General features: G+C 51.3%; 10 protein-coding genes across 10 annotated transcripts; 5 read left to right on the top strand and 5 right to left on the bottom strand.

Moving 5' to 3' along the window:
- The first annotated feature begins 199 nt into the window (after positions 1-199).
- Positions 200-2,465, top strand: BJX68DRAFT_234825 (glycosyltransferase family 15 protein). The gene is made up of 4 exons (XM_071039805.1): positions 200-713; positions 771-1,547; positions 1,606-1,894; positions 1,957-2,465. Exons 1-4 carry the CDS (start codon positions 663-665, stop codon positions 2,211-2,213), a joined length of 1,374 nt encoding a protein of 457 aa, XP_070900137.1. The 5' UTR covers positions 200-662; the 3' UTR covers positions 2,214-2,465.
- A 198-nt stretch (positions 2,466-2,663) lies between these two features.
- BJX68DRAFT_265672 (mitochondrial 37S ribosomal protein uS12m) lies at positions 2,664-3,387 on the bottom strand (the record flags this gene model as incomplete). The annotated part of the gene is made up of 3 exons (XM_071045297.1): positions 2,664-2,729; positions 2,795-2,895; positions 2,988-3,387. The coding sequence occupies 3 exons, from the start codon at positions 3,385-3,387 to the stop codon at positions 2,664-2,666; spliced, it is 567 nt and encodes a 188-aa protein (XP_070900138.1).
- Positions 3,388-3,491: 104 nt separating this feature from the next.
- Positions 3,492-4,465, top strand: BJX68DRAFT_265673 (proteasome maturation protein; the record flags this gene model as incomplete). The annotated part of the gene is made up of 3 exons (XM_071045298.1): positions 3,492-3,539; positions 3,816-4,283; positions 4,343-4,465. The coding sequence occupies 3 exons, from the start codon at positions 3,492-3,494 to the stop codon at positions 4,463-4,465; spliced, it is 639 nt and encodes a 212-aa protein (XP_070900139.1).
- A 58-nt stretch (positions 4,466-4,523) lies between these two features.
- Positions 4,524-5,348, bottom strand: BJX68DRAFT_59524 (uncharacterized protein). Its single transcript, XM_071049467.1, has 2 exons — positions 5,267-5,348; positions 4,524-5,206 (listed from the first exon to the last, which is right to left on the bottom strand). The coding sequence occupies exon 2, from the start codon at positions 5,156-5,158 to the stop codon at positions 4,583-4,585; it is 576 nt and encodes a 191-aa protein (XP_070900140.1). The 5' UTR covers positions 5,159-5,206; positions 5,267-5,348; the 3' UTR covers positions 4,524-4,582.
- A 131-nt stretch (positions 5,349-5,479) lies between these two features.
- BJX68DRAFT_265674 (uncharacterized protein) lies at positions 5,480-6,362 on the bottom strand (the record flags this gene model as incomplete). Its single annotated transcript, XM_071045299.1, has 3 exons — positions 5,480-5,637; positions 5,696-5,779; positions 5,837-6,362. 3 exons carry the CDS (start codon positions 6,360-6,362, stop codon positions 5,480-5,482), a joined length of 768 nt encoding a protein of 255 aa, XP_070900141.1.
- A 2,695-nt stretch (positions 6,363-9,057) lies between these two features.
- Positions 9,058-11,066, top strand: BJX68DRAFT_59667 (SPX domain-containing protein). Its single transcript, XM_071049468.1, has 3 exons — positions 9,058-9,186; positions 9,262-9,316; positions 9,398-11,066. Exons 1-3 carry the CDS (start codon positions 9,173-9,175, stop codon positions 10,946-10,948), a joined length of 1,620 nt encoding a protein of 539 aa, XP_070900142.1. The 5' UTR covers positions 9,058-9,172; the 3' UTR covers positions 10,949-11,066.
- On the top strand, positions 11,067-12,668 carry BJX68DRAFT_59668 (EXS domain-containing protein). Its single transcript, XM_071049469.1, has 3 exons — positions 11,067-11,322; positions 11,369-11,458; positions 11,512-12,668. Exons 1-3 carry the CDS (start codon positions 11,185-11,187, stop codon positions 12,499-12,501), a joined length of 1,218 nt encoding a protein of 405 aa, XP_070900143.1. The 5' UTR covers positions 11,067-11,184; the 3' UTR covers positions 12,502-12,668.
- Positions 12,669-13,195: 527 nt separating this feature from the next.
- BJX68DRAFT_254531 (putative amino acid transporter) lies at positions 13,196-16,477 on the bottom strand (the record flags this gene model as incomplete). Its single annotated transcript, XM_071042897.1, has 7 exons — positions 13,196-13,987; positions 14,043-14,271; positions 14,324-14,678; positions 14,742-14,824; positions 15,479-16,083; positions 16,134-16,375; positions 16,426-16,477. 7 exons carry the CDS (start codon positions 16,475-16,477, stop codon positions 13,196-13,198), a joined length of 2,358 nt encoding a protein of 785 aa, XP_070900144.1.
- A 2,784-nt stretch (positions 16,478-19,261) lies between these two features.
- On the top strand, positions 19,262-21,034 carry BJX68DRAFT_265678 (histidine phosphatase family protein; the record flags this gene model as incomplete). Its single annotated transcript, XM_071045300.1, has 3 exons — positions 19,262-19,403; positions 19,460-19,613; positions 19,681-21,034. 3 exons carry the CDS (start codon positions 19,262-19,264, stop codon positions 21,032-21,034), a joined length of 1,650 nt encoding a protein of 549 aa, XP_070900145.1.
- Positions 21,035-21,119: 85 nt separating this feature from the next.
- Positions 21,120-23,739, bottom strand: BJX68DRAFT_234845 (uncharacterized protein). The gene is made up of 3 exons (XM_071039806.1): positions 22,970-23,739; positions 21,880-22,905; positions 21,120-21,824 (listed from the first exon to the last, which is right to left on the bottom strand). Exons 1-3 carry the CDS (start codon positions 23,413-23,415, stop codon positions 21,248-21,250), a joined length of 2,049 nt encoding a protein of 682 aa, XP_070900146.1. The 5' UTR covers positions 23,416-23,739; the 3' UTR covers positions 21,120-21,247.
- Positions 23,740-23,765: the final 26 nt, after the last annotated feature.

Raw genomic sequence — 23,765 nt, forward strand, 5'->3', positions numbered from 1 at the left:
AGGAATATGATCAACTCATATAGATACACTCTGGACGCTTTATGCCTCAGGCAACGTTTGTAATAGCAAGAGGTCGTCGACAAGCCTAGGAAAAGCGTAATTGCTTGTATAGACCTTACGTTTAAAGATTTGAGTACTACCATGTCTAAGGAGATGGTTTTCGGACCCACTGTCAGAACCTGTATCGACGCTGCAAATAATTCTATCTACCTACCAGGCAAAGCACTGCAATCGCGCCCCGCCAATCAACGTTAATTGTTCAGTTCCCAGCACCGTTGAAAGAGGCCAATTCGCTGCATTTGCTCAGTGTCCAAAATATCGCGCTCATCGCTGGATGCGTGGTAACAAGGCAAACTACGCCGGTGGTCTATAGCTCTATAGAACCTCGCTTTCGGAGTCTGACCGCGGCTTCTAGCAATTGATCCGACGTCCAGAAGCTTATCGACCAAGCCCTCCGCCGTCGCAACCGCAGTTGTCGCGCTCGTTCGCCATAGGATCGCGCTAATCGGCAGCTTTTCGATCTCCAATAGCTAAACCAGATTCCAAAACGTCGCTGCAAACATTGACCCCCCAGCCAGAACGTTCACCCAGGTCCGCGCAATCCGCATTGGCCGTATACCTGCAGAGGTGATTCCCGTGCTCCGAGAGCACGCCCATACAGAATGCCGCCAACGCAGGGGAAGTATGTGCGGTATCTTATTCTCGCTGTTGTGGTCAGTTTCTTCTGGGACTGAAATATGCAGCCTCGCTGACCCCTGGATCGAACACAGGGATTAGCCTTTTTCTTCCTCACGAGGAGGCCTCTCCATCTCCCAACGTCAACGCCATCTCCGCCCTCCGATGGTCACTCAGCAGACACCTCAGGACAAACACATCATGCGCAGTCGAGCAGTGAGGTCATGCGTTTCGCGGCCGCTCACCCCGGTGGTCGAGCAAATGCGACATTCGTGACTTTGGCACGAAATACGGACATTTGGGAAATCTCTCAAGCAATCCGGCAGGTGGAGGACCGATTCAACAATAAATTTCACTATGATTGGGTCTTCTTGAACGATAAACCATTCGATGACGAATTCAAGCGCATCACGAGCTCCCTGGTGTCCGGGACTACGCACTATGGCGAGATACCCCCGGAGCATTGGTCGTATCCCGAGTGGATCGATCAGGATAGAGCACGGCAGGTGCGGGAAGAAATGAAAGAGCAGAAGATCATCTACGGTCACTCTGAGAGCTACCGACACATGTGCCGATATGAGTCCGGGTTCTTCTTCCGCCATTCTCTGATGCAGAACTATGAGTACTACTGGCGCGTGGAGCCTGGAGTGGAGCTCTTTTGCGATATACCCTATGACCCCTTCCTGTTCATGAAGGAAAACGACAAGAAGTATAGCTTTGTGATCAGTATGTATGAGTACCCAGGGACGATTCCGACCCTCTGGGATGGCGTGAAGCAGTTCATGAATGATTACCCGCAACACATCAGCGAGCGAAACTTGATGCGCTTTTTGAGCGACGACAAGGGCAAGACCTACAACAGTTGCCATTTTGTAAGTGTCAACCCGGGCAGCTTTGTTACCGAAGCTAACACTCCTGCTAATCTGGCAGTGGTCAAATTTCGAGATTGGGAGCCTGGATTGGCTACGGTCCAAAGCATACATGGACTACTTTGAAGCCCTAGACCGGCAAGGCGGCTTCTTTTACGAGAGATGGGGCGATGCTCCTGTCCACTCGATCGCCGCTGGACTCCTCCTCAACAAGGAGCAAATTCATTTTTGGGATGAAATCGCTTACTACCACATGCCGTTCACCCATTGCCCTCCAGACGAGCAATTGAGAAAGGACCTCCGATGTAGCTGTGACCCATACGGCAATTTTGACTGGAAGCCCCATTCATGTAAGCCTTTTCGGAATATCAACGACCTTTGCTAAAGTCGACTAACCTTGTACCTTGTCCAGGTCTTTCGCGCTACTTCAAGGCGAACGAAATCCCCTTGCCAGCAGGGGTGGATGAGTACAGTTGGCTAGCGATCTTTGGATTCGTGTTGCTATTTGCAAACATTGCTTGTATCATTGCTGTTGCCATCAACCCGCGAGCACGAGCACAGGCACTTATCACGGTTCGGGGTATATACCTGCAAGGCCAAACCCTCTGGGAGCGGTATCAGGAGGAGAAAAGAGAATGGGAGAGAGAAAGGTTACGGATGTCACGGTAAACCTTACCACATCTTGCCACGACATACCTGAAAAGTTCTCTCGCTCGCCTGGGGACGCCGATTCTATCCTATGGCTTGGGCCCTACTTGATTATATCTCTCACGATGCATAGTTTTTGGCGTCATCAGGTTACTTAGCTGTCTCTTGCACATATCGATGGCGTACATGCGAATCTCGGTTTTTACGGGCATTTGGGTTATAAATAGGCTCTCCGGGTTGATCTATATAAAGAGAGGCTTCGGCTAGGGGGTTTGGCTTTGACTGTTCTATAGATGTACATTCCTATACTTTGTAAAATACAATATCTAAGGAGAAAGAAATTCAAACAAAATTCTAGCACAGCTGGGAATAAAAGTAATACTTGTACAGATATAGAAAACGAGATCCCGTTTAGATAATACAACAGCGCCATTAAAGAAGACAGGTCATGTCGATGCCACGATCAGATGTCTAGTCCCGCTTGGGCTTCTTAGTACCATACTTGGATCGGCTAGTCAACCGAGCCGAGACACCTCCCTACAAAGTCATGGTTAGAACCAATTGGAAACTGAAAAGCGAGGAGAAATAGGGGAGAATCATACCAGATCCATCGCTCCACGGATGAGATGGTACTTAACACCGGGACAATCCGGCGCTCTGCCTCCGCGGACAAGAACGACACTGTGCTGCTGGACATTGTGGCCTGACTCTGTTAGCATAGTTCTCATCTACCAGCCCACAGGCAGCTTGGGGCCAAGCGCCATAGGCACGAAGGCAGAGCAGGGTAAGACAAACCTTCACCAGGGATAATACACGAAACCACCTTCCCACTGCTCAACCTAATTCTTGCCGTCTTTCTCTCACCGGAGTTCGGCTTCTTCGGCTTCGTGATGCCCGTCTTCAAGCAGACACCCTTCATCTGCGCGCGGCCAACGAGCGCCGGCGACCGAGAGCGCCGGGCAGCTTGTGTGGTTCGGCAGCCCTTGCGGACTTGGTTGTATGTGGCTTGGCGAAAGGGAGATGTTGTGAAGTGTCTGATGAGGGAGGAGGGCTTGGTGAGTACTTGCGCGGCGGCGGGTGTGCGGAAGACGGCCTGGAATCGAGCGGTGGGTTTGGTGATTCTTGCGGGGAGGGTCGGGCGCGTGATTAGTGTCCGCAATGTGCGGAGGACCAGCGGCGAGAATAAGGACGGCATTGTTGTGTATGGAGGCGGGATCGGTGTGGGCAATTCGACTGGAGAGTGAGGTTGTTGGTTGAGCGTGTTGGTGATAATTTCCTCCGCGATAAATGTCACGTGATATGGCCCTTGCGGGGCTGGTCTGCCTGGGTCCGCCCGAGGAGCTGGGAGTGCCGCGCCATTCTGGAGCTGCCTTCGCTGACTGGCCGATAGAGCTATTACGACTTCAACTGACTCTCTCTCCAACATATCTCCTTCAACTTTCTCGCAACATAAAACATTGCATCCAAACTTCTACGCCAGGATAATCAATACATCTCAATAGACCGATAATCATTCACAATGGTCAGTCCTTTACAACCAGCACGAATCCCGGCCCAACCTCATCCAACATCCAACCTTACCTTTCAACCCAAGAACCATCCATAACTAATACTCTTAATCAGTCCCTCCGAATCGCCCCTCCCGCCTCCCACCCAACCTCAACAACAAATACCACGTCCCGCGTCCCATCATCCCAAGTCTCAAAAGGCGCCCCCTCAGCCCCCGGTCTCCCCGACACCCTCCGCAACAACATAACCCTCCAAGCACCCCGAGGCCCGCCCTCCTCAGCAACCGGTCCAACCACGTCCACACACCCCCTCGAAGCGCGCCTCCTCGCCTGGCGCCAAACGCAGGATGCGCTGAAGATGGAGTCGCTGCGTCGTGCGTATGGAATCGCGGAACCCGTCCGCCGCGGAATGGAGCTGAAGATTGTGCGTGATGGCACGTTTAGGCCTGCTGTGCTAGGTGGAAACAAGGCGGGGAATGTCCATGAGGATATCCTTGTGCTTGGGGGGAGGGATGCGGAGGTTGCGTGGGAGGATGTGTTTTTGGGTTTGTTCACCTTTTCTCTTCTTTGGTTTCACTCAATTGTGGATATATGTATAATTTGAATGAGAGAGTGGATTGCTAACTTTACTCTCACTTGCAGGAGACGAGTTCAGAGAGCCACCTACTTTCCACGACGAGATGGAGAAGCGGCTGCGGATGGATTAAGGGCGTGCGTGGTTCGGCGTTTTCTTGTCTGACAGGAATGTGGACTCTTACGAACTGATTGATCATTTGAGTCATCCACGCATGTTCTCCACGATACATTGGTGAATAAATCACAACTAGATCGAAACCCGCTCCAAGCCCGCTCTGTAATGTGTATCACGGCACCTATAGGATCCTACGTTAGGACTGGATAGCCGTTCATACTTTGACTATGGTAAATATGGGCCGTGTTCCAATAGGCTACCCTATTAAGTACGTGATGTATACAGTGAGCTGCTGTCCGGGTAGTCTTTGAGTTGATTGTGCAAATATCTAGCACGAAATCCTTGTCCCACCGGAATGGATTGAAAGAGTTATCCTCATAAGACCGGTGCAATAGCCGCAAGAACAGGCAACATGACCTTAGTCCAAGTAGAGCTAGGTACGTCCCAGTCGAGGTGTCGCGGATCTGCAAATGTCCCAAAAAAACCCAACGTACATTGGCCAGCGAGGCCAGTGGTAAACAATATAGAAGAGGAGATGTAGATGACACAGAAACAAAGAAATGAGAGCCCAACGAGATGAAGAACATGCTGAAGAATTGCCTTAATGGATCAAGGAAACGAGACAGGATATATGATTGGGAGCAAAGAAAACCTCGACAAACCAGGAGATATGTGTGAAAGAAAAGCAGAAACACGGGAGGGAAAGGGGTATATAAAGTATCAATGACAAGTATTCGAGTCGAGTCGAGTCGATCATGGAAGTGCATAAGGACAGATGCTTGACAGTTCCGATTGTTGATGACGCACGGCAGGTGCTGCAAGGAAGGTTAATCCGCCAGAAATTTAATGAGATATGGCGTCTCATGTCGGCGTACCACGGTGATAGTAGTGTTGGATTGATAGATGAGAGACGACTTCCAGCATCAAAGGCGATCGGTTGGGATATGATAGGTACCGCGCTTGAGCAAGCTGATACCTCAAGCTTTCACCTAGAGGTCGTTAAGTGAACAGTGGCCTGGGACTCGGGCCACGTCCGGGTTGGCGAAAAGCAAATCAAGTCTATGGATGGGCACGCAAAGTTCCCTCCTTCATTGAATAACGCAGCGACATCTTGGGCTCCGCTCGCTAGCCTCTCGGTCACGAGAGTACTGAGCTTTGGTGCCCTTTGCATCCTCTTCGTCCACAATTTCTTGTGGTTTGACTGTCATGTGCACTACATTTGGAGCGTCTTGGCTGAACTTAGAGTCTAGAATATATTTAGCGACATGTCTAGTGTAACCGTGATAGAGTAGAACATCACATACCTGAAAGTGGAGATTTATCGTCAAGCAATTTCCCGAATGAGATTAATCGGATAGAGCTAGGAGATGAAGGCCGGGGTTCCCAATCTACGGTAAATCAGTCAGTGGAATGCATTTCATTGGACCATGAAGCTCGTCTCATACCTTCCTGCCATGCCCTCCAGATCAACTCTTTGAGGGTATACACGCTCATGGCAAAGGGATCATTGTTTTCCACACTGACTTCTCGTTTCCGCAAATAGTTCGCATCGATCTTGAAAGGATGTCGCGTGCCGGTAATCAATAGGAGAACAATTGTCAACGATGGACCAGACTCTTCCGGCTCCTTGGCTGACGCCTCGGATGATAACTCTGGAGCCGTTGGTGTTGCTCCCTTCTGCTCATCTGTTTCTGAGGGAAGAACTATCGTGGGAGCAGCTTCTGTATTGGTTGGTTGCGGGGGAGCGGGTGCGGTACTATCGGTTTGACCCGTGGTCCCCGTATCTGGGAGATCCGTCGCTGGAGTGTCCTGCGGGGCGGTTGCGGGCGAAGTGGTGATCGCACTATTGCTGACTTCCAGGGTTGAGGCGGGAATGGGTTGCGAGGAGCTGGGAGCACCAGATATCGAATCAGTAGTAGCGGTGGTGGCAGGGCCTGGACCCTCCGGCTGCGCGTGATCCGGCGAAGCCATGGTCTCACTCCGAGCGGGGAGGTCGTGCTGCGAATCTAGACAGCGACGGGAGTGCGAAGGCAGAATGGTGTCGAGAGTTGAGAACAAAACGACCTTCGACTAGATTTTTATAAGGGGAGTTGTCTGAGCTGACGGAAGAGGTGAGGGCTGATGAAACGGCGACCTCAGCCTGAGGCAGGGAAGGACACCGACCAGATGGGGGCGAGATGATCCAAATCCGGAGCTGAACGCTGAGAGGACTTATCGTAGGACGATGATGAGGGCCATGCGATCAGAGAATCTCTGAATAGAAGGAGACTCACTCAGAAGGAGAGAAGGAGATAAAGAGGATGAGATGGACGCGAAGATGTGTCTAAGAGACTGAGACAGTCTGGAGGCCGAGAGTCAAAAGGGAGGAGAAGGAGACGCAGAAGGTCGCCCGGGGAGTGCGAGTGGAGCTGGCCGCCGATCCGGTTGGCTGGCGGGCGCTCAATTTCAGTCCTCTGTCTGGGTCTTGATTTGCTTTAATTCTCCTCTTGTCAATTAGGTCTATACATTATTGACGGCATTGATGATGAGCTTTGAATTTCTTATAGTCTTGTGCTCCAATTACTCCGAGGCCATGATCGTGACGCTTCCATCCTGCGACTGGCCACCTCCCGCATGCAGCCCGCCTTTATTTGCTGAGCAGGCACGCCCACACCTTAATAATAGCTGAAACTGCACATCTCTTGCTGAGCATATGTGGATTAGGCTTATTAAATGTCAGTCATACAACACGTATGCTAGTGAATCGTTAGGAATGAGCATCAGGCCAGGTTGCGTAGAGAGATATTCAACAAGACCCGGCCAAGCCAATTGTTCGTTCTCTTCAGATCGTTGAATTGTTGAACAAGTACTTCATATCTTCTCAGACCGCTTAAATGATTGTTTGGGCAAGATGCAGATAAGAAGACACTTATCTACGAAGTCAATGGAACCATTTAATGGTGAGCTGCGCTGCAGGATCTATGTTCTAGAAGGTGAGAACATCCTTTGTCTGGTGCTAGGACAGTAGGACTCGACACGGCCACATGGTTGTTGAACTTACCAATAAGTGTACGAGTCGGTGTGGAATGCAACGTTATGCCCATTGCCCTCTATAGCGGCTACCTATAGGACATCCTCCAACGATAGAGACGGTTTGATTAGCCGACGCGACAATCGAATCTCCAGCCGCATCAAGCTCGTTCGCATGGTTTCTCCTTCTATAGCAACTCGATTCACTCAACCCATGGTCCAGTGGCCAGCTCGGCATCAAGCTTTGGTAAGCATCGGAAATCCACAGTCACAGAAAAAGCAAGGATACTGGAAGTGGGGGTGTTTCGATGCCTACATAAGCCCAAGCTACACCGTATATTGTACAGCGTACGCCTTACGGACACGTCAAGGTCCTCTTTGAAAGATGCATAGCGAGACGCACAGTCTCAGCTGCGCCGAGCCTCAGCTATAGAACCAACATGTTAGCGCCTCAGCCTGCAGGAGACATTGCAGGAGCTCTCCTCCGAACCTAATGTGATAGATACATAGGTAGACGCTTCCTCCATGGCCTATCGGATTTGCGCCGACTTCCAATCGAAGTACCAAGTCACGATGCCATCCGAACAACCAAAGAAATATAGGTACTCTGAATGCTCACGCGGACACGCCAAGGATAGCTTGCATGTTCTGCATGGGTAGTGGTGTGCTACCACGTTTGGGCTTGACTGCACATTCTCCATAAGTGCCTGGGCACGGTCCTGAGACACTGTCAGCCAATAATCATGGTGTAGATAGCTCAGCTGAAAAACGTGCAGACATTATAATTACCTGTGTCCTCATCGTGGGATACGGAGGTCGAGTTGCAGTAACAGACGCAACGATAGATACCTACTCTAACACGGAGTTATGTCGGATTCCGCCCTGTCAGGCAGGATCTGTGGTTATCATTTGTTGATCACATACAGCAATTCCCCGATTCTGTCTTCCTGACTCTTCCGTGGGCCATCGCAGGTAAGGGGTCAGCTGTAGGAGAATTCCATGCAATCCAGTTGCTTGGAGCCCTGGAGTCGACGCACTTCACGCTGACGTCAGTACTTCTTTGCCGACGCCTGAGGCAATAATAATGACCGCATGGATGATAGGCCAAACCAAAATGTTTGTCTCAAAGAGGCAAATTCTGGGGCGAATCTTGTGGTGTAACCAATATGGGAGAATTTCTCCGGCTAAGCCAGTGTGGCCCAGTGGCACAGAAATTCGACGTGCTTGCCCAGGTGCAATCGCAGCAACGGCGTCCCCCACGTGCTTGGGCTCTCCCCAGGGCGAATGATGACGAACGCCAGCCGAACCTGCCAAGCAACCCAAGCCCACGCCCAGAAAGTCGCGACTCTTTGCAGGTCGCCTGCCCTATCGGTAGAATCCTGTCATCTGGAAGTATTCGATTTAACTTTTCGATGAATCTTGTTCGATTCTTGGGGTTTTTGATTCTTTGCAAAAATTGGCAAGTCTTCTTTAGCTCGTCAGCAGGATACTGCAAGCTGCAGTTGCAACAACCCCACCACTGGCGCATGTCTTCCGCATTGACCGCAAAGCAAGCCGTCCGGCGTGTTGAGATACAGTTCCAGACCCCGGTTATGTCGAGATAGCGCTAAATCCATTGCCAATTTTTTAACCACACCCACTTTCTTTGGCGCCCACGCGACCTTTGTTCGAGATCGGAAGTTTGCAAGATCAATTTAAAATCTACCGGGCTCCCCTCGTTTGCTCCCTCGAAGCTACAGTATCATGCTAAGCCCCGGCCCCTCTCCCGCAGGATGAAATTTGCCAAGTAAGTAAACCCCTGATTATCTCCCTCCCTGCATTGACACTTGACGCACGTTTGGCTGATCTCTCGGCGTTACAGAGAATTGGAACATGAGCTGGTTCCAGAGTGGCGGGCCAAATATTTAGACTACAAGGTTCGATTTTGCTATGAAACGGAGCCCTCATCCTTCTTGAGCTTTGCGTCGTTCTTGGCACTAATCTCTTTGCTGTCTCAGGTCGGAAAAAAGAAAGTCAAGGCAATAGCGCGCGCCATCCAAAAAGCAAACCGAACGCCCAATCACCCCTCTCTTCAGCAGCGTCCCCTCCCTGACCAAGGCGAGAACTCGGCGACACCCGCCAGCGGCTCCCAGCGTTCTGCTTCATTTCGCCGGGCCGAGAAACGATTTGAAGGGGCGGATACAGACCACCTTGCTGTAAAGAGTCCCAGCCTTACTTCGCGATCTACACCCGGTCAGCGGCACGAGCGTCAGCCCCTGCGTGTGCCAGGATCTCGGTTTTCTGCCGTGGTTGGAAGCTATGGGAGTATCGTCGCATCACCTCCTCAGCAAGGTGGAACATCAGACGTAGCTTCGCTAGAGCTACCTGATCCCGCATTAGATTACGATGAGGATGTCCGCTGGTCGGAAGGGAATCTCGGCGGTCAAAATGCTCCAAAAACACCATCGCCCGTTATTTCCCCACAAGTGAGCAATAGGTCCGCTCTTAGGGACAACCCGCATCGCAATTCTTCGATAAACCAACCAGTCACCTCCGGGGACGCAAAGAACAAAAATGCCGTCTCAGGAACATCAGGTCGAAGAAAGTCTCGCCTTATCAAGCGCGTTTTGTCTTCTGGCGAATCACCGGAGAAGCTCGCACAGAGTGACCAACGCACAGAGTTCGAACGTAAGCAGGACGAGTTCTTTGCCTTTCTTGATGGCGAGCTGGCCAAGATCGAGTCATTCTACCAGATGAAGGAGCGCGAGGCAACTGAACGCTTGAGGATAATTCGAGAACAGCTGCACACTATGAGGGATCAGCGTACCCAGGAAGTTCGTCATGTCAGGAGATATCGTGACCGCGATGCTGAGCACCCGTCTTCTAAGCCTTCCAGCACGCTAAGCAGCCGCCGACTTAAAGACGCTTTTGCTGGGAGACGGATTGGCAAGAACTCAAAGGCACTAGCCGCGCTGGCTACGCCTGCGGGCGCGCAACCACAGGATCCTGAGGTTATCATCAGGCGTAGGGATTTTGCGCGTCAGCCAGAAGAGGAACAGCTTCCCAAATCAGAGGTCCCGTATCGGTCCGCAAAGAGAAAACTCAAGTATGCTCTGCAAGAGTTCTACCGTGGCGTAGAGCTCCTGAAGTCATATGCCTATCTTAACAGAACTGCTTTTCGCAAAATCAACAAGAAATATGACAAGGTCGTCGACACACGACCGTCAATGCGATATATGTCGGAGAGAGTCAACAAAGCGTGGTTCGTACAGAGCGAAGTGACAGAAAGTCTGCTGGCTACAGCGGAAGACTTATACGCTCGTTACTTTGAAGGCGGCAAGCGAAAGATAGCGGCCTCCAAACTGCGCCTTACTCTAAGGAAATCTGGCGATTACTCGCCAAATACCTTCCGCTGCGGACTCTTATCGATGGCTGGGCTCCTATTCGCCATCCAAGGCTTGATCTATGCGAGTCAACGTCTTGAGGACGAGGATTCTGCCCTAGGAGTACATACCAGCTATTTACTGCAGGTTTGTCACCACACAAAGATTTTTTGTGCCGTTGTCTAACGTGTTCAGATTTACGGAGGCTATTTCCTCGTTGTTTTCCATTTCTTGCTATTTTGTGTAGACTGCATGGTCTGGAACAAGACCAAGATAAACTATGTTTTCGTCTTCGAATACGACACTAGACATGCCTTGGACTGGCGCCAGCTGACAGAGGTATGTAATCCTCCTTGACATCATAGCTAGTACTAATTGTGTTACAGCTTCCTTGCTTTTTCTTGTTTATATTAGGTCTCATCATGTGGCTTAACTTCTTGTCAGTCAATGACATGTATGTTTACTGGCCAGTCGTGTTGATAGGTTTGACTGTCATTGTGCTGTTTTTGCCCGCGCGGATCTTATATCACCGCAGTCGCAAGTGGTGGGCGTATTCAAATGTGAGTACACCAATGCTACATAGATTATCCCTACTAAACGAAGCAGTGGCGTCTCCTGCTGGCAGGTCTATACCCAGTTGAGTTCCGTGATTTCTTCCTGGGTGATATGTATTGTTCCCAGACATATGCAATGGGCGTGAGTACACATCTACAAGCTCATTCAAAAGCCTAAACACTGACATTCGATAGAACATTGCGTTATTTTTCTGTCTATATGCGAAACATTGGGGCGAGCCCCCACAATGTAACTCGTCTCATTCACGACTACTCGGTTTTTTCACTACTCTCCCATCTATATGGCGCGCCTTTCAATGCATTCGCCGATACGTCGACACGAAGAACGTCTTCCCACACTTGCTGAACTTTGGCAAATACATGTTTGGAGTCCTGTACTACGCCACGCTGAGCATGTACCGCATCGACAAAGTAACCCGCTTCCAGGCCCCCTTCATCACCTTCGCCCTCCTGAATGCTGTCTACTGCTCTGTCTGGGACCTTGTAATGGACTGGAGCTTGGGCAACGTCTACGCCAAACATCCGCTCCTCCGCGAGACACTCGCCTTCCGCCGCGTCTGGGTCTACTACCTCGCCATGGCCCTTGACGTAATCATCCGCTTCAACTGGATCTTCTACGCCATCTTCGCCCACGACATTCAACATTCCGCCGTCCTCTCCTTCGTCGTCTCCTTCTCCGAGATCTGCCGCAGAGGCATGTGGACCATCTTCCGTGTCGAAAACGAACACTGCACAAACGTCATCCTCTTCCGCGCCTCGCGCGACGTGCCCCTCCCCTACGCCCTCTCCACCCCAGACGGCCCCGCAGACCAACCCCCACCACCCGAACCACTCCACGCCCAAGACCCACGCACCTCCCTCCCCATCTCCCCGCCGACACTGGGCGTCGTCGTTCCGCCAGACGTCGAGCACGGGACGCCGTCCACGCCCGGCGCGTCACTTCGGCCGCGGGCGCTCTCGCGCGTCGGGACGATGCTCGCCTCCGCGCACGCGCAGGACTTCCAGCGCAAGAAGCGGCCCGGCGAGATGTCCGGTGCTACCGTTGCGCATGGCGCACCGGAGTCGCCGGAGGACACGAGTGATGAAGAGGACTCGGGAGACACGAGGCCATATAAGGACGAGGATGCGATTGAAGAGGAGATTCCGTCGGATGATACCCAATAAGACCGCAAAGCTGGATCTGGCGTGGCCAGCATTGCTGGGTTAGACACTGCATTCTAACCATTCATGGGAAACGGTCGTGTTCGAGTCACGAGTGGCTTAATTGTGCTGCCACGATTATTTCATGCATATGATTTATGATCTACATATAATTTACGGTTCAAAATGGATACGGATCTAGAATTATCCTCCCACAGACAGCTAGATAGCTTCCTTTACCTGAGAGTGTTCTGTGAAGACCTTCCATGCTCTATGAGAGAGTCCGATCTATGGAATTGAGACCAAAGAAGGGGAGAATAGAAAGATAGACGCAAATAAGATAGATTATCACATCCAACAACTTCGTTCAAATCTACGACAACACTTCTGCACCCCAACGTATCGTATAGTCCTCGGCATATCGTTGGTAAGGAATAGAACGGAATAGCATAGCATAGCATGGCGTAGAGTAATAAAATGATGGAACCCACAACGCCAACGCCCTGGCAATGATATACCAAAATCACAAGGCCGGCTCTATATACTCAGGAAAAGCCAAAATCAATGAGAAGAGGAGCAAGAACGCCAGAACGTTAAGAGGAGTAGAGAGAAAAAGAGAGACAAATAACCTGAAAAGGGAAAAAGAAAGAAAGGACTGGGAGACAAAGAAGACGTGATGTGATCGTCTAGCGATCTAGATGTGACCACGACCCAAGATCTAGCTGGTAGCAAGGAAAACAGAATTCGTAATCAGGCAAGTAACCATGACAACGACACCGTAGATAACGAGCCCAAGACTCAGTTTTCGCAACAAATCTCGGCGCCAGGAGCGGGTGTGCCGGCGGAGAATACCACTCTCAGTAAGAGGCCGAGCCTGGGCGCTGCTATCATCCGCATCACTGGCACCCGAAACATAGCCATCCTCGGCCTCGTCGTCCTCTTTCATCAAGCGCTGGTGCGTTGGTGAATCGGGGGCGGAGATCTTGTAGTAGAATATACCCGGAAGGATGAAGCTGATGCTGGTACTCCCTGTGCTGCCGACATATGCCAAAACGGCCTCGAGGGAGGAGACAGTCATGGCAACGATGTAGCTCAGGATGAGGATTGAGGTTGTGATTATGGAGAAGCGGAGGTCGCTCATGGCTTCTTGGGTCCGGGCCCCTCGTGGGACGCCAGGAAGGAGCGGGTGACGATGGGGAGAGCCCTCGTTAGTACTTGCAGAGGGTCGCGGTCTCCAGCGAAGCACGGCGTCGACTGAGGCCCTGCATGGGTGGCATTGAAGGGGGTAGGAAAACATGACGAGGATAACAATAGCGGCTCGTCCAATGGTGGCCCACAACCCTGGCGGGTACATGCCCACAATGTTTCCACCAACGCTATTTCCAAAGGAGAGGTACCCAGTAATAGCAACAAGAATGTAGGTCGTAGCGGAGCTTCCGATACTGGCGAAGACAACAGCAGTCGTTCTAAAGTGACTGTTATTCTGGATTTCGTTCAATATTGAGAACATCTGTATCGCGTTAGCATCTGGAACAATCACTGTTGCTCACAGGGAAGGCAACTACATTCTGATGGCATGTAAAAGCAAACACAATCACCGGGAAGCTGCTAAGAGTCGGAACAGCCCCTGCCCAGTGAATCACACGAATCGGCCCTCGGTCCGCCTTCGTGTCTCCAATGATAAAGTGATACACGACCAAAACCACCAAATAGGCCATCGAAACCAAGGCCGCAACGCTAGTGTACTTCAACGAGTCTAGCCGCCGTAGATATGAAAGGGGAATGATAATCAACCTGCGTCTAGTCAGTACAGCCTACCACATTCCGATATATAGAGAACGCGTACATAAAGGCCGTCACCCAAAAATGGCGGTCTACCAAGAAATCAAAAGCCGGTTCTCCTCCAACAAATCCTTGGACGACCCCGGGCATTAAGTCTCCGATAATGATGAGATAGCTAACGCCGACACCGAAACATTTGATCGCAATCGCGGCATCGAAGATGACAGCGGCATTTGGGTAGGTCATTTGCGAGAGGGCGAAGAACGAGGCATTTCCACGGTCGAGATACTGTGCGCATCGTGACTGAAGGTACAGTCCGAACCCAGCCGCTACACCGGACCATAGTATGACGAACGTACCGAGGGCGATACCCATGTGCGAGATGGCGAGAGGCATGGCGAGGACACCGGCTCCAACAACTACACAGATTCTAATTAGAACGGGTTTCAAGCAAGCAAAGAAACCATTGAGCAGATACTCACTTGTGTTAACCAGATTGATCACACAGCTCAGCCAACTGGCCTGGCCCTGCATCCCCGGATTTTGCTTGCCTCTACCTCCGCGCCTAGGCCTTATCAGCAACCACGCGACAGGAGAGAAACGAATCGTTCGGGTCCATATACCTTCTCGAACCAGATCTGATACCATCGGCGGGGCCAACCCCGACTGCAGATTCATCGTCCAGCATGGTGGAATGAAGGTGAAGGTGAGTGTGGTGGTGAAATGCGACCGGAGGGGGCAATTGATAAAGGTGGATGAACGAAGCGAGCGATAAAGCAACTCAAGTCAAGCATCGGCGAGGGTGACCCGACATACTAGCCACCTCACGCAGACTCGCAGAAAGCGCCCCGGAAGAGTGGTCTGTCGAGAGTTATTGTGACAGAAGAAGACAGAGAGGCGAACAAACGCATGACTGAGACAAAGTTGCATCGCCCAGAAGTCTCCAGTCCCAAAATTAGTCAACCCGACAGGCAGGCTCCAGCTGTCACCCTCGGAACTCCGCCTCTTAAACTCATCTTGCACCCTTCATTTCCATGGACTCCTATTAACTCTCATTCCCATTATTATCATTACGTACGACCCTCTGAAGGCTAAAACTTCACTTCCGATTCGAACTCAGTTCTTCAGCCCAGAGTTTCGGAAACAGTCTGACGATTCTCATAGCTTCGCTCCCCATCCTTTCTCTCCCAGCAGTTCCCAAACCTCGTCTTCGACAGACTGCGCCGTCGAAACTGTATTGCCGGCTACAAAGCCTGGGCCCGGATCGTTATACGGGCTCACAGACCTCACTGTTTTAGAAACCTCCAACACAGTCCCACCACTAACCGGATAGACCGTCTCGCCCTCCTTTCCCTCCACATCTCCAATGATCCGACTAACCCGCTCCTGCTGCACGAGCGCCAACATGACTGTCGCAACCTCATCCGGCGTCACCCACACATCTTTACTATCATCCACCATCTTCAACTTCTCCGGATGATCCGTCCAGAGCGGCGTCTTGATAACACCGGGTGCCACGGCTGTGACCCGGATCCCGCACTTGGCATCGAGCTGCGCGAGCGAGCGCACTAGTCCGTTGATTGCGTGTTTTGTAGCGACGTAGATTGGTGCTGCCAGTGCGGGATTCTGGCCGGCGATACTGGATATGTGGACGATCGCTTTACGACGGGTAGAGTTGTCGCTTGTGCGGAGGAAGTGGGAGATTGCGAGCTGCGTCGTGCGGATTGGGTGCGTAAGGTTGATGTCTATCAAGGCATAGCGGTCGCTGTCCGGGGCGTCGCGGCTTGCGGAAGATCCGGGAGGACGCCAGAAGTTGCTCCAGTGCTTTTTACAAGTAAGTAAGGGCGTACTCTCCACCTGAAGAAGAAACCTACAGGCTCGTAGACACCAGCTCCAGGACAGACGATATCGACCTCGCCAAGCTCTTTTTCTGCAACAACGAACATCTGTTCGAGCTGCTTCCACACGGTGACGTCTGTGCGTAGGAACACAGCTCGCGGGCTGCCGCTGGAAAACTTGTCGACGAGCTCCTGGGCCTCGGGGCGGAGACCCAAGTCTGCAATGAGGACATTGCATCCGCTCTCGAGAAGCTGCTTTGCGAAGCTCAGGTTGATTCCTACACCATCATTAGCACCTAGTATATGCTCGAGAGTACGGCAAACGTACCTGATCCTGCTCCAGTCACGATTGCTGTTTTGCCTTGCACTGAGAAAGCCATCTTGATAGCATGCGAGGTTTCCAGAAGTATTGAAGAAAGTGTTTCGGAGGTTGACCGAGGCCTCCTGGGTCGCTTTATACCTGCCGTAGCGCTTGCAATATCCCTATGGGTCAGAGAACCACCCGCCCGTGACCAGAACAGTGCTTCCAATGTCCTCAATCGTCACTGAGGCAAGCGAGCAGACACGCGGGGTAGGTCACTCGAGGTGGGACTCGGATTACAGCCGATCCAGACAAGACCACGGCGTGACATATCGGCGAGTACTACGTACTCCTCCTCTCCAAGAGTCTCTTAATGGTGCTTCGAGTATGCAGACATTTCCCAGGCGACAATGCCGACCTTTGCACATATACAGTGATAATGTCGCAAAGTGAACGTGTTTACTACGATGTATTACTAGTAATCCAATTGAGGCCCGGGCATCAACTGACTGCGCTGGATCCGGGTCGATGGGGCTGGACCCAGTCAGATCAACTCCACCGGGGAGAAATCGCATAAATTTCCTTTTTCAACTTGCAGCGTGTGGGGTAATCCGCATACATACTCCATCTACGTCTCTGCGCTGGCATCTTTAGATTTGTTCTGATCTCCATGCTTAGGCAGAGCAAAAGCAAATCTGTATCGTGCTGCACACTCAAACAGGATAACGTTCTTGGCAATAATATCGCCGAAGCATATTCAAAAAAAGCAGGGTCTTCCTTCTGCCGCCATTCGGCTCTATGGATAGTTAACTGGAGCTCTGGCCCGAACTCTTCCAGTGGAATAGAGGAGCGTCAATCATTTGGAAGAGAGGTCTGGTCAGTTTTAGACTCGGGAATTCTCGCTCTGCGACAGCTGTTAAGGGACTCTGGTGACTTTTAATGTTCTTGCAGGGGTGTGCCCCGCGTTCGGGGAGGACAGAAGCTCCATCTTCATGGCCTTTGTGCGCATCCCTAATGACCTGAACTAACGCAGAAGTAAAACATGCACTGCTATATCCCTTTCCAAGCAGCAAACCAGCTGACTGTACCGCAGCTTTGTGGTCCGAAGCCGATACCGCATAACAGAGGATATCAGGCCGAGGGTCTTTCCAGGTGATATTGCCCTCAAACTCACGGTCTATCAGCCGCCGAAGCAATGCAGTATTGCCTAAATATGCCGCTGTACTCATATAGGCTTCACTATTCCCTCTCCCTTCATTCAGTTGTGGTCGGGGGTGCTGGCCATTCTCAAACAACATGTTGATGACGGTCTCATTATGTGGAACAAAATCGTGAACGGACGACCCTTGCAGCCTCCAGCTGGATAAGAGTGGCGTCTGTGATATCAAGGCCTCTGTCAAGAAGCACCTGTATCTGTGTCGGGTTTCCGTCCCTGATTATAGCCAGCGTAGATGGCTGGCCAAAGGTTCCAGACACATCCTTGAACCGCACTGCTTCAATCTTTGCCTTTGCAGAGCGCATGGAGACGGAATTACCGCGTGTTGATGTCCTAGTGGTGAATGCGGACATTAATACGCCTAGGTTTAGGCTTGTTGAAGGCTATGAGCAGGCTGTCCAAGTCAATGTACTAAACACATCCCTGCTGGCGCTCTTGCTGTTGTCAAAGCCTCAGGAGATAAAGGCCCTCCTTCCAGACTCACTGCCGCATCTCGTGGCTGTAGGTTCCGAAGCATATCGTCTTACCAAGTTTTCCGAACTAAACGGGACGTTTACCTCAAGTTAAACGAGAAGGAGTCATTCAGCCAGCAACGACGGTGATTATAAACCACTCCCCTTCGCAAAGAGGAACATGTGCTAACTATGAAACAGGTATCAAACCACGAAGCTAATCGAAATCTCTTCAGACGCGAACTTGTCGCGCGCCTGAAACAGAATCAGAAGACGCCTGGTCCTCCCCCGGGTAATCAACATTGTAAACCCTGGCCTCTGTACAACCGATGTGGAGCGCAACTTGGCCAAGCCACCTCTTATTATGCGCGTTCTACGCCGCCTCAAGGATCAGACTGCAGAAGTTGGGACGACCCTTGTCCTTGGTGCCTCTGCTCCTCCCAGCTCACACAGCGAGTTCCAGAGTGGCGGGGTGGACCAAGCCGTTGACCGTGGGTTCACAGAGAGGTAGGGCAGCGGGCGCAGAGAAATACGTTTGAGAAGACGCTCGAGGTTCTAAAATAGATGTGCCCGGACACTACGCACAAAGTAGGGCTTGCATAATGGTTGGTGCACACAGAAGGTGGCTGTTATGCATGGAACACGGATAAGTGATTAATGGGCTTCTAGCAATGTCCACGCCTGATGTACTCCAATTATTCAAATTTAAAATCCTCAAGAGGGCGATATTTTGGACTCTGATGTTATTGGAGCATAGAAATCGTTTTGCGCCACCCCATATACATCCCGCCGTTGATGGATCTCTTGACCAGGAACATAAAGGCACTTCACCTCTCACATCTGGACTACCGGAAGAGAAACCAATAACCTTCTCCTTTTACATCGCTTAGCTCTGCATAAAACGTTCTAAAGCTAAGCGAAGCTGTCGAGGACATCGCTTATACAAGAGGATCCACATGTGCTGCACACGTGCGCCCAGAACGGGAGATCTATGGACCCTTGATACTAAACGGCCGAGACATTTTCCCGCCATCTCAAGCGCAGTTTGGAAGTATATGCTTACGATCAGGAGATTACATGCTCAGATAATCCTCGAGGGAAGCATAAGAATGCCTTCGTAGGCACCTAAGCCTGGATGATCGGGTGTGAACACTGCCCCTTCCAGTCTATTCAATTCAGGGTCTACAGTTCGATAATGCACTGGTGGAGTCTACTCCTGGCTACTGTAGCCTCAGGCGCTGCCGCTGCCGCCGTCGAAGGGCCAACAGCTACAGATCTCCCTCTGGCCTCGACCACAGAGCCAGATTGGTTCCAGACCAGACCGCAAAGCTATGAAGGTATGTCGCCCCTTGACCCTGTTCATATATGATATTGTCCTATTAACGCTATACAGGCGTTACCATGACCGGCTCTGCGCCTCTTCTCGCGGAGACGAACCCCGTCGACTTTGGACAAAAGACCTTTGTTGCCAATGACCCGTTGCAGACGTCGCAGCCTATCAAAGGTGCAAGAGGTCGGAATATCTTTCATCTGATGGGTAATCTCAGGTATCTACCCAAGCTGCCATCAAAGCAATGTGCCAAGTGGATGGCTGCTGACGCCATTGCTACATAGCCCATTCTTCGTTCCAGAAGAAGGATTCGGCGTAGATGAATATCCTCTTCCCGAAGGAGCAACCATATCCCAGGTCCATCTGATTCACCGGCACGGGTCCCGGTACCCTTCCGACTCAGAAGCCATTGCCCAATTCGCGCAGCGCATCTCAAATGCGACATCCAAGGGCACCAAGTTCACCGGAGCCCTCTCCTTCCTCAACGCCTATTCCTGGAAGCAAGGTGTAAACATCCTCGTTCCCAAAGGCCGTCAAGAGCTCTTCGAGAGCGGCGTTCTTCACTTCTACAACTATGGCGCTCTATACAAAAACACCTCTAAACTCGTCGTGCGTTCAACAACAAGCGATCGGGCCCTGAAGAGCGCAGAGAACTTTCTAGCGGGCTTCTTCGGTCTGGAATGGAATGAGCACGCCAATATCCTGCAGCTCATCTCCGGAGCAGGATTCAACAGCTCCCTAACCGGCATGTCTGTTTGCAGAAACGCCGCGCAGGTCTTCGGCAGCCTCGAGACCGACGCAATGAAGACATGGCAGGCCACCTATCTAAAGCGCAAGACCAAGATCTTGCAGAAGCTCGCAGGCCCCAAATTTAACTGGACAGTCTCCGACAGCGCCAACGCGCAGACTCTCTGCTCGTACGAAACGGTCAGTTTCGGATACAGCCCCTTCTGCGCTTTATTCGACTATGAAGAGTGGGAAGGATACTCGTACGCCTCATCGATCATGTCGTCTTCCCTAATGGGCTTCGGAAGCCCCATCAGTCGCGCCACCGGAATTGCCTGGGTGCAAGAGTTCCTTGCGCGGGTTCAGGGCCACCTCCTTGACGACACTGCCCTCGCCGGACAGACGAGCGCAAATCTAACTCTCGACACGAACCCGGTTACCTTCCCACTCGACCAGCCGCTATACTTTGATTTTGGTCACGATGCGAGTATCCTGGCTGCGCTGTCGGCGTTTGGGATCACGCAGTTTGCCGAGTATCTCCCGCCGACGGGGCCGCCGAGGCATCAGCAGTTTTATGCGGAAAGGGTTACGCCTTTTGCAGGGCGGTTAGTCATTGAGATTATCGATGCTCCGCATGAGGTTAGGGCTGAGCGCTCTAGCTCCGGTGATTCACCATATATATTGAGGAAGGGTAAGACGCGGTATGTTCATTTCATGCTCAACCAGCGGACTGTGCCACTACATGCTAGTTTTGATGAGTGTGAGTACAGGGATGACGGCTGGTGTGAGCTGGGAACTTTCTTGGAGATTCAGAAGGGTAGTCTAAAGAAAGCTCAGTTTGAGTATTCTTGTGAAGGGAACTGGGAGATTGGCCCTTATGGGAGTGTCACTGATGGGGTGCCGCCTCATTGATTTGGACAAAAAGTAGGGCTTAGATGTTCCTACGTCATGGTGAGTCGAAGCTTATCGAACCAAGACTAGTTAGGCACATATAGCACGAGAAGATGGCAATTGCATATATTTTCTACTGCTCTAGACTTAATAGTAACGGGTTCATACAGCAGGTTGCGAGTGGCGTACACAGGCAGGTGACAATCCTCGTCTCTCGTTCGCAAACCTCTCCATTCACCTCTCGGCACATCGCCCCAATTCCTCATCCGCATCCGGTCGGATATCATTTAGCTCCACCCAATCTTGAGTCATATCTTCTCGAATGCTTGATAGCCGAGCCTGGACACCACGTGTATCTGAAGGAGGTGAAGAACCATGGGCCTGCGCACTTGACAAAAGTGCATCCCCGCAGGAATCAGGGCCATGGCTAGGCCCATCAGCCGCTTCAAACTGAAGAGCTTTGGCGTCTTCATCATCCTCGGGGGTACCCTCTTTACAAGCCCAAGCATCAACAAATCGGAGTACTTCGCGCGGCCACCATCGCTTCATGGCCAGGAGGCGAAATGGTACCAAGGCAACAATAAGAATCGGAAAAGCAGGCGCGGCTCGGGTCAGGGTAACAATGAATATCACTACTGTGATGACGATCTGGAGGACTGTGTAGATGTGGACTGGAATGTAAGAAGGAGACGAGTTGTGGTTCTCGCCAGGATCGGGTGTATCCTTGCTATCCTTGTTCGCCAGTGTCGGCGGCAAAGGTGGCAGTTCAGATGGGGGCGTCAGCAGATAGAAAGTCCGGTATAGAATGGGACTACCGTGTCTCATGTCAGCTTTGAACGGGAACAGGAATGGATGAAGGCACTTACTTCACAGCTAGACTCTGCTCACCCATGAACATGAATAACCCTGCAAGGACACTTGTAGGTGTCAAGCCAAGAACTTTCATGAATGGAGGGCTGACGAAGCAAAGGATAGCACCCGCATGCAGGAAGGCTGACCAGCGCTGTTCATAAACTCGCTTAACCTCGTATGCATCAACCTTCTCTTCTCCGTCAACAACAATGATACGTTGTTCATTTTCTGTATGCATCAGGGACTCTGAGTGGAGAGGCGCTTGGGGGAGCAGTCCGTTGGCCGGGGGGATCCCTAGGATCCCGCACAGGGCCGTGGTGGTGCCGAGAAGCACGATATCCCAAGCAAATCCACCCGGCTTTCTAGTCCCATAACGGTCAATAGTGCATATTATCGAGCTCACTTCATGATCGAAGAAGAAAAGAACAGTGATGATAATTCCCGGGATAATGGCAGCGAAAACCCATTGGACGGGCAATTCCCAAAATTCGACAATAAATCTGGTCCGATCTGGCGAAGATGGCTTAAAGGATTCGCTAATAGGAAGGGTCATCTTGTCCAGATCAGCAAGTTGGCCCACATGCGGCAACCCGATGAACACAATGATTGAGATTGCAGCTGCGTACTCTGCTAGACCCATGCGAATGTATCTATGGAACAATGGTTTCCAGCTTTCCGCAGTAGACAGGAAGATAGCAAGTAGCATTGTTCCAACCGCCCCCATGATTGCATAGAGAAAAGCCGCAAAAGAAAGGGCCTCGTGGGCTCTCTCTAGCTCTTGGATTGCCTTGTGGAAATAGATGATACTGTTCAAGAGAGAGAAGATTTCGGTGGTAAATGTCGTTACATAACGCATAGTCCAATCATGGGCATTGATTATGGCGAGTAAATAGTGTAGCCATGCGGCATGTATCAGGGACCAGGCCATAAATGGTAGAAACGGAATATCGAAATCGTCACGGCATAGTTCATAGATATTCTCTGCCAGGACGGCAAAGGGGCCAGTCACACCCAGGATGGTCAATGGCTGAATTGAGAACCTGGCAGACACGGTTTGTTCAGCACGGCTTGCTTCGCCAATTATTAGCCGTGCTAAGAGCTTACAGAGAGAATATCAAGCCGGAAAGCCCAGTGCTAAATACGACTTCAATCGCGCCATAGCTCTTGCCTGTCAGAACGTACAGGTCACTGGCAAAGGTGATGCCAGGAAGGAGATTGGTGAAAAAGACATAGACAGCGCTCGCAAAAATCAGCTGATTGAAGATTCTCCAGTCTGACGCATAGCGGCGGCGAAGATTCAGGATATCTTGCTTGATCAGTCGGAAAGGGCGCAGAGGCCCACCAGATGATACCGTCTCTTTCAAGGCCCGAAATGCTTTGGGTGTGTGTTTTGAAGGGGTTATGATAGAGTGCGCATCGTCCCTCTCAGTGTCTCCGTCAATCTCCTGAACAACGCTTGGCTTTCGGCCTCGTCGTTGCCTTGGCTCTGACCTGGGAGGAGCAGAGGAAACGCGCGTTGAGCGCGGGCGAAAGGCGGATATCAGAGACATTATAGGCAGTCTAAAACCATCATAGAGTGAGAATAAAATGGTAGCCTGGTCAGTTTGCAGTCACTTGGTGATGAGGAAAAGTGAGGAAAAGTGAGTAGGTAGAGAGGAAGGAACGGATCTAGAAGCCAAGGAGGGGCATCTCTTGGCTATGGGTGACGTAAACCGTCTGAAGCAGTCTAGATAGACACGCTTTGATTTCCAGCTGCTATGTGCAGTATATCTAGGTCATATGTATGTCCAGCCCGAGACAGTTCGTACTCCAGGGCTATGACATGAGTAACATGACCGCGGAGCCACTATGTAGGATCTGCCCTTAAAGTTTCATGGGCGATCAATAAGCAAGAAAGCAG

The sequence above is a fragment of the Aspergillus pseudodeflectus genome, assembly GCF_044049435.1.
Source record: "Aspergillus pseudodeflectus strain CBS 756.74 chromosome Unknown BJX68scaffold_16, whole genome shotgun sequence".
NCBI classification, from domain to species: Eukaryota; Fungi; Ascomycota; class Eurotiomycetes; order Eurotiales; family Aspergillaceae; genus Aspergillus; species Aspergillus pseudodeflectus.

Coding starts and splice junctions, on each gene's coding strand:
- BJX68DRAFT_59524 (XM_071049467.1), bottom strand. CDS start 5,158: ATGCACTTCCATGATCGACTCGACTCGACTCGAATACTTGTCATTGAT.
- BJX68DRAFT_234825 (XM_071039805.1), top strand. CDS start 663: ATGCCGCCAACGCAGGGGAAGTATGTGCGGTATCTTATTCTCGCTGTT. Junction 1,548..1,605: donor CCTACAACAGTTGCCATTTT/GTAAGTGTCAAC, acceptor CTAATCTGGCAG/TGGTCAAATTTCGAGATTGG. Junction 1,895..1,956: donor TGACTGGAAGCCCCATTCAT/GTAAGCCTTTTC, acceptor TACCTTGTCCAG/GTCTTTCGCGCTACTTCAAG.
- BJX68DRAFT_234845 (XM_071039806.1), bottom strand. CDS start 23,415: ATGTCTCTGATATCCGCCTTTCGCCCGCGCTCAACGCGCGTTTCCTCT. Junction 22,906..22,969: donor TCCGGCTTGATATTCTCTCT/GTAAGCTCTTAG, acceptor CGTGTCTGCCAG/GTTCTCAATTCAGCCATTGA. Junction 21,825..21,879: donor GAGCAGAGTCTAGCTGTGAA/GTAAGTGCCTTC, acceptor GAGACACGGTAG/TCCCATTCTATACCGGACTT.
- BJX68DRAFT_59667 (XM_071049468.1), top strand. Junction 9,317..9,397: donor CCAAATATTTAGACTACAAG/GTTCGATTTTGC, acceptor TTGCTGTCTCAG/GTCGGAAAAAAGAAAGTCAA.
- BJX68DRAFT_59668 (XM_071049469.1), top strand. CDS start 11,185: ATGTGGCTTAACTTCTTGTCAGTCAATGACATGTATGTTTACTGGCCA. Junction 11,323..11,368: donor AGTGGTGGGCGTATTCAAAT/GTGAGTACACCA, acceptor TAAACGAAGCAG/TGGCGTCTCCTGCTGGCAGG. Junction 11,459..11,511: donor CCCAGACATATGCAATGGGC/GTGAGTACACAT, acceptor GACATTCGATAG/AACATTGCGTTATTTTTCTG.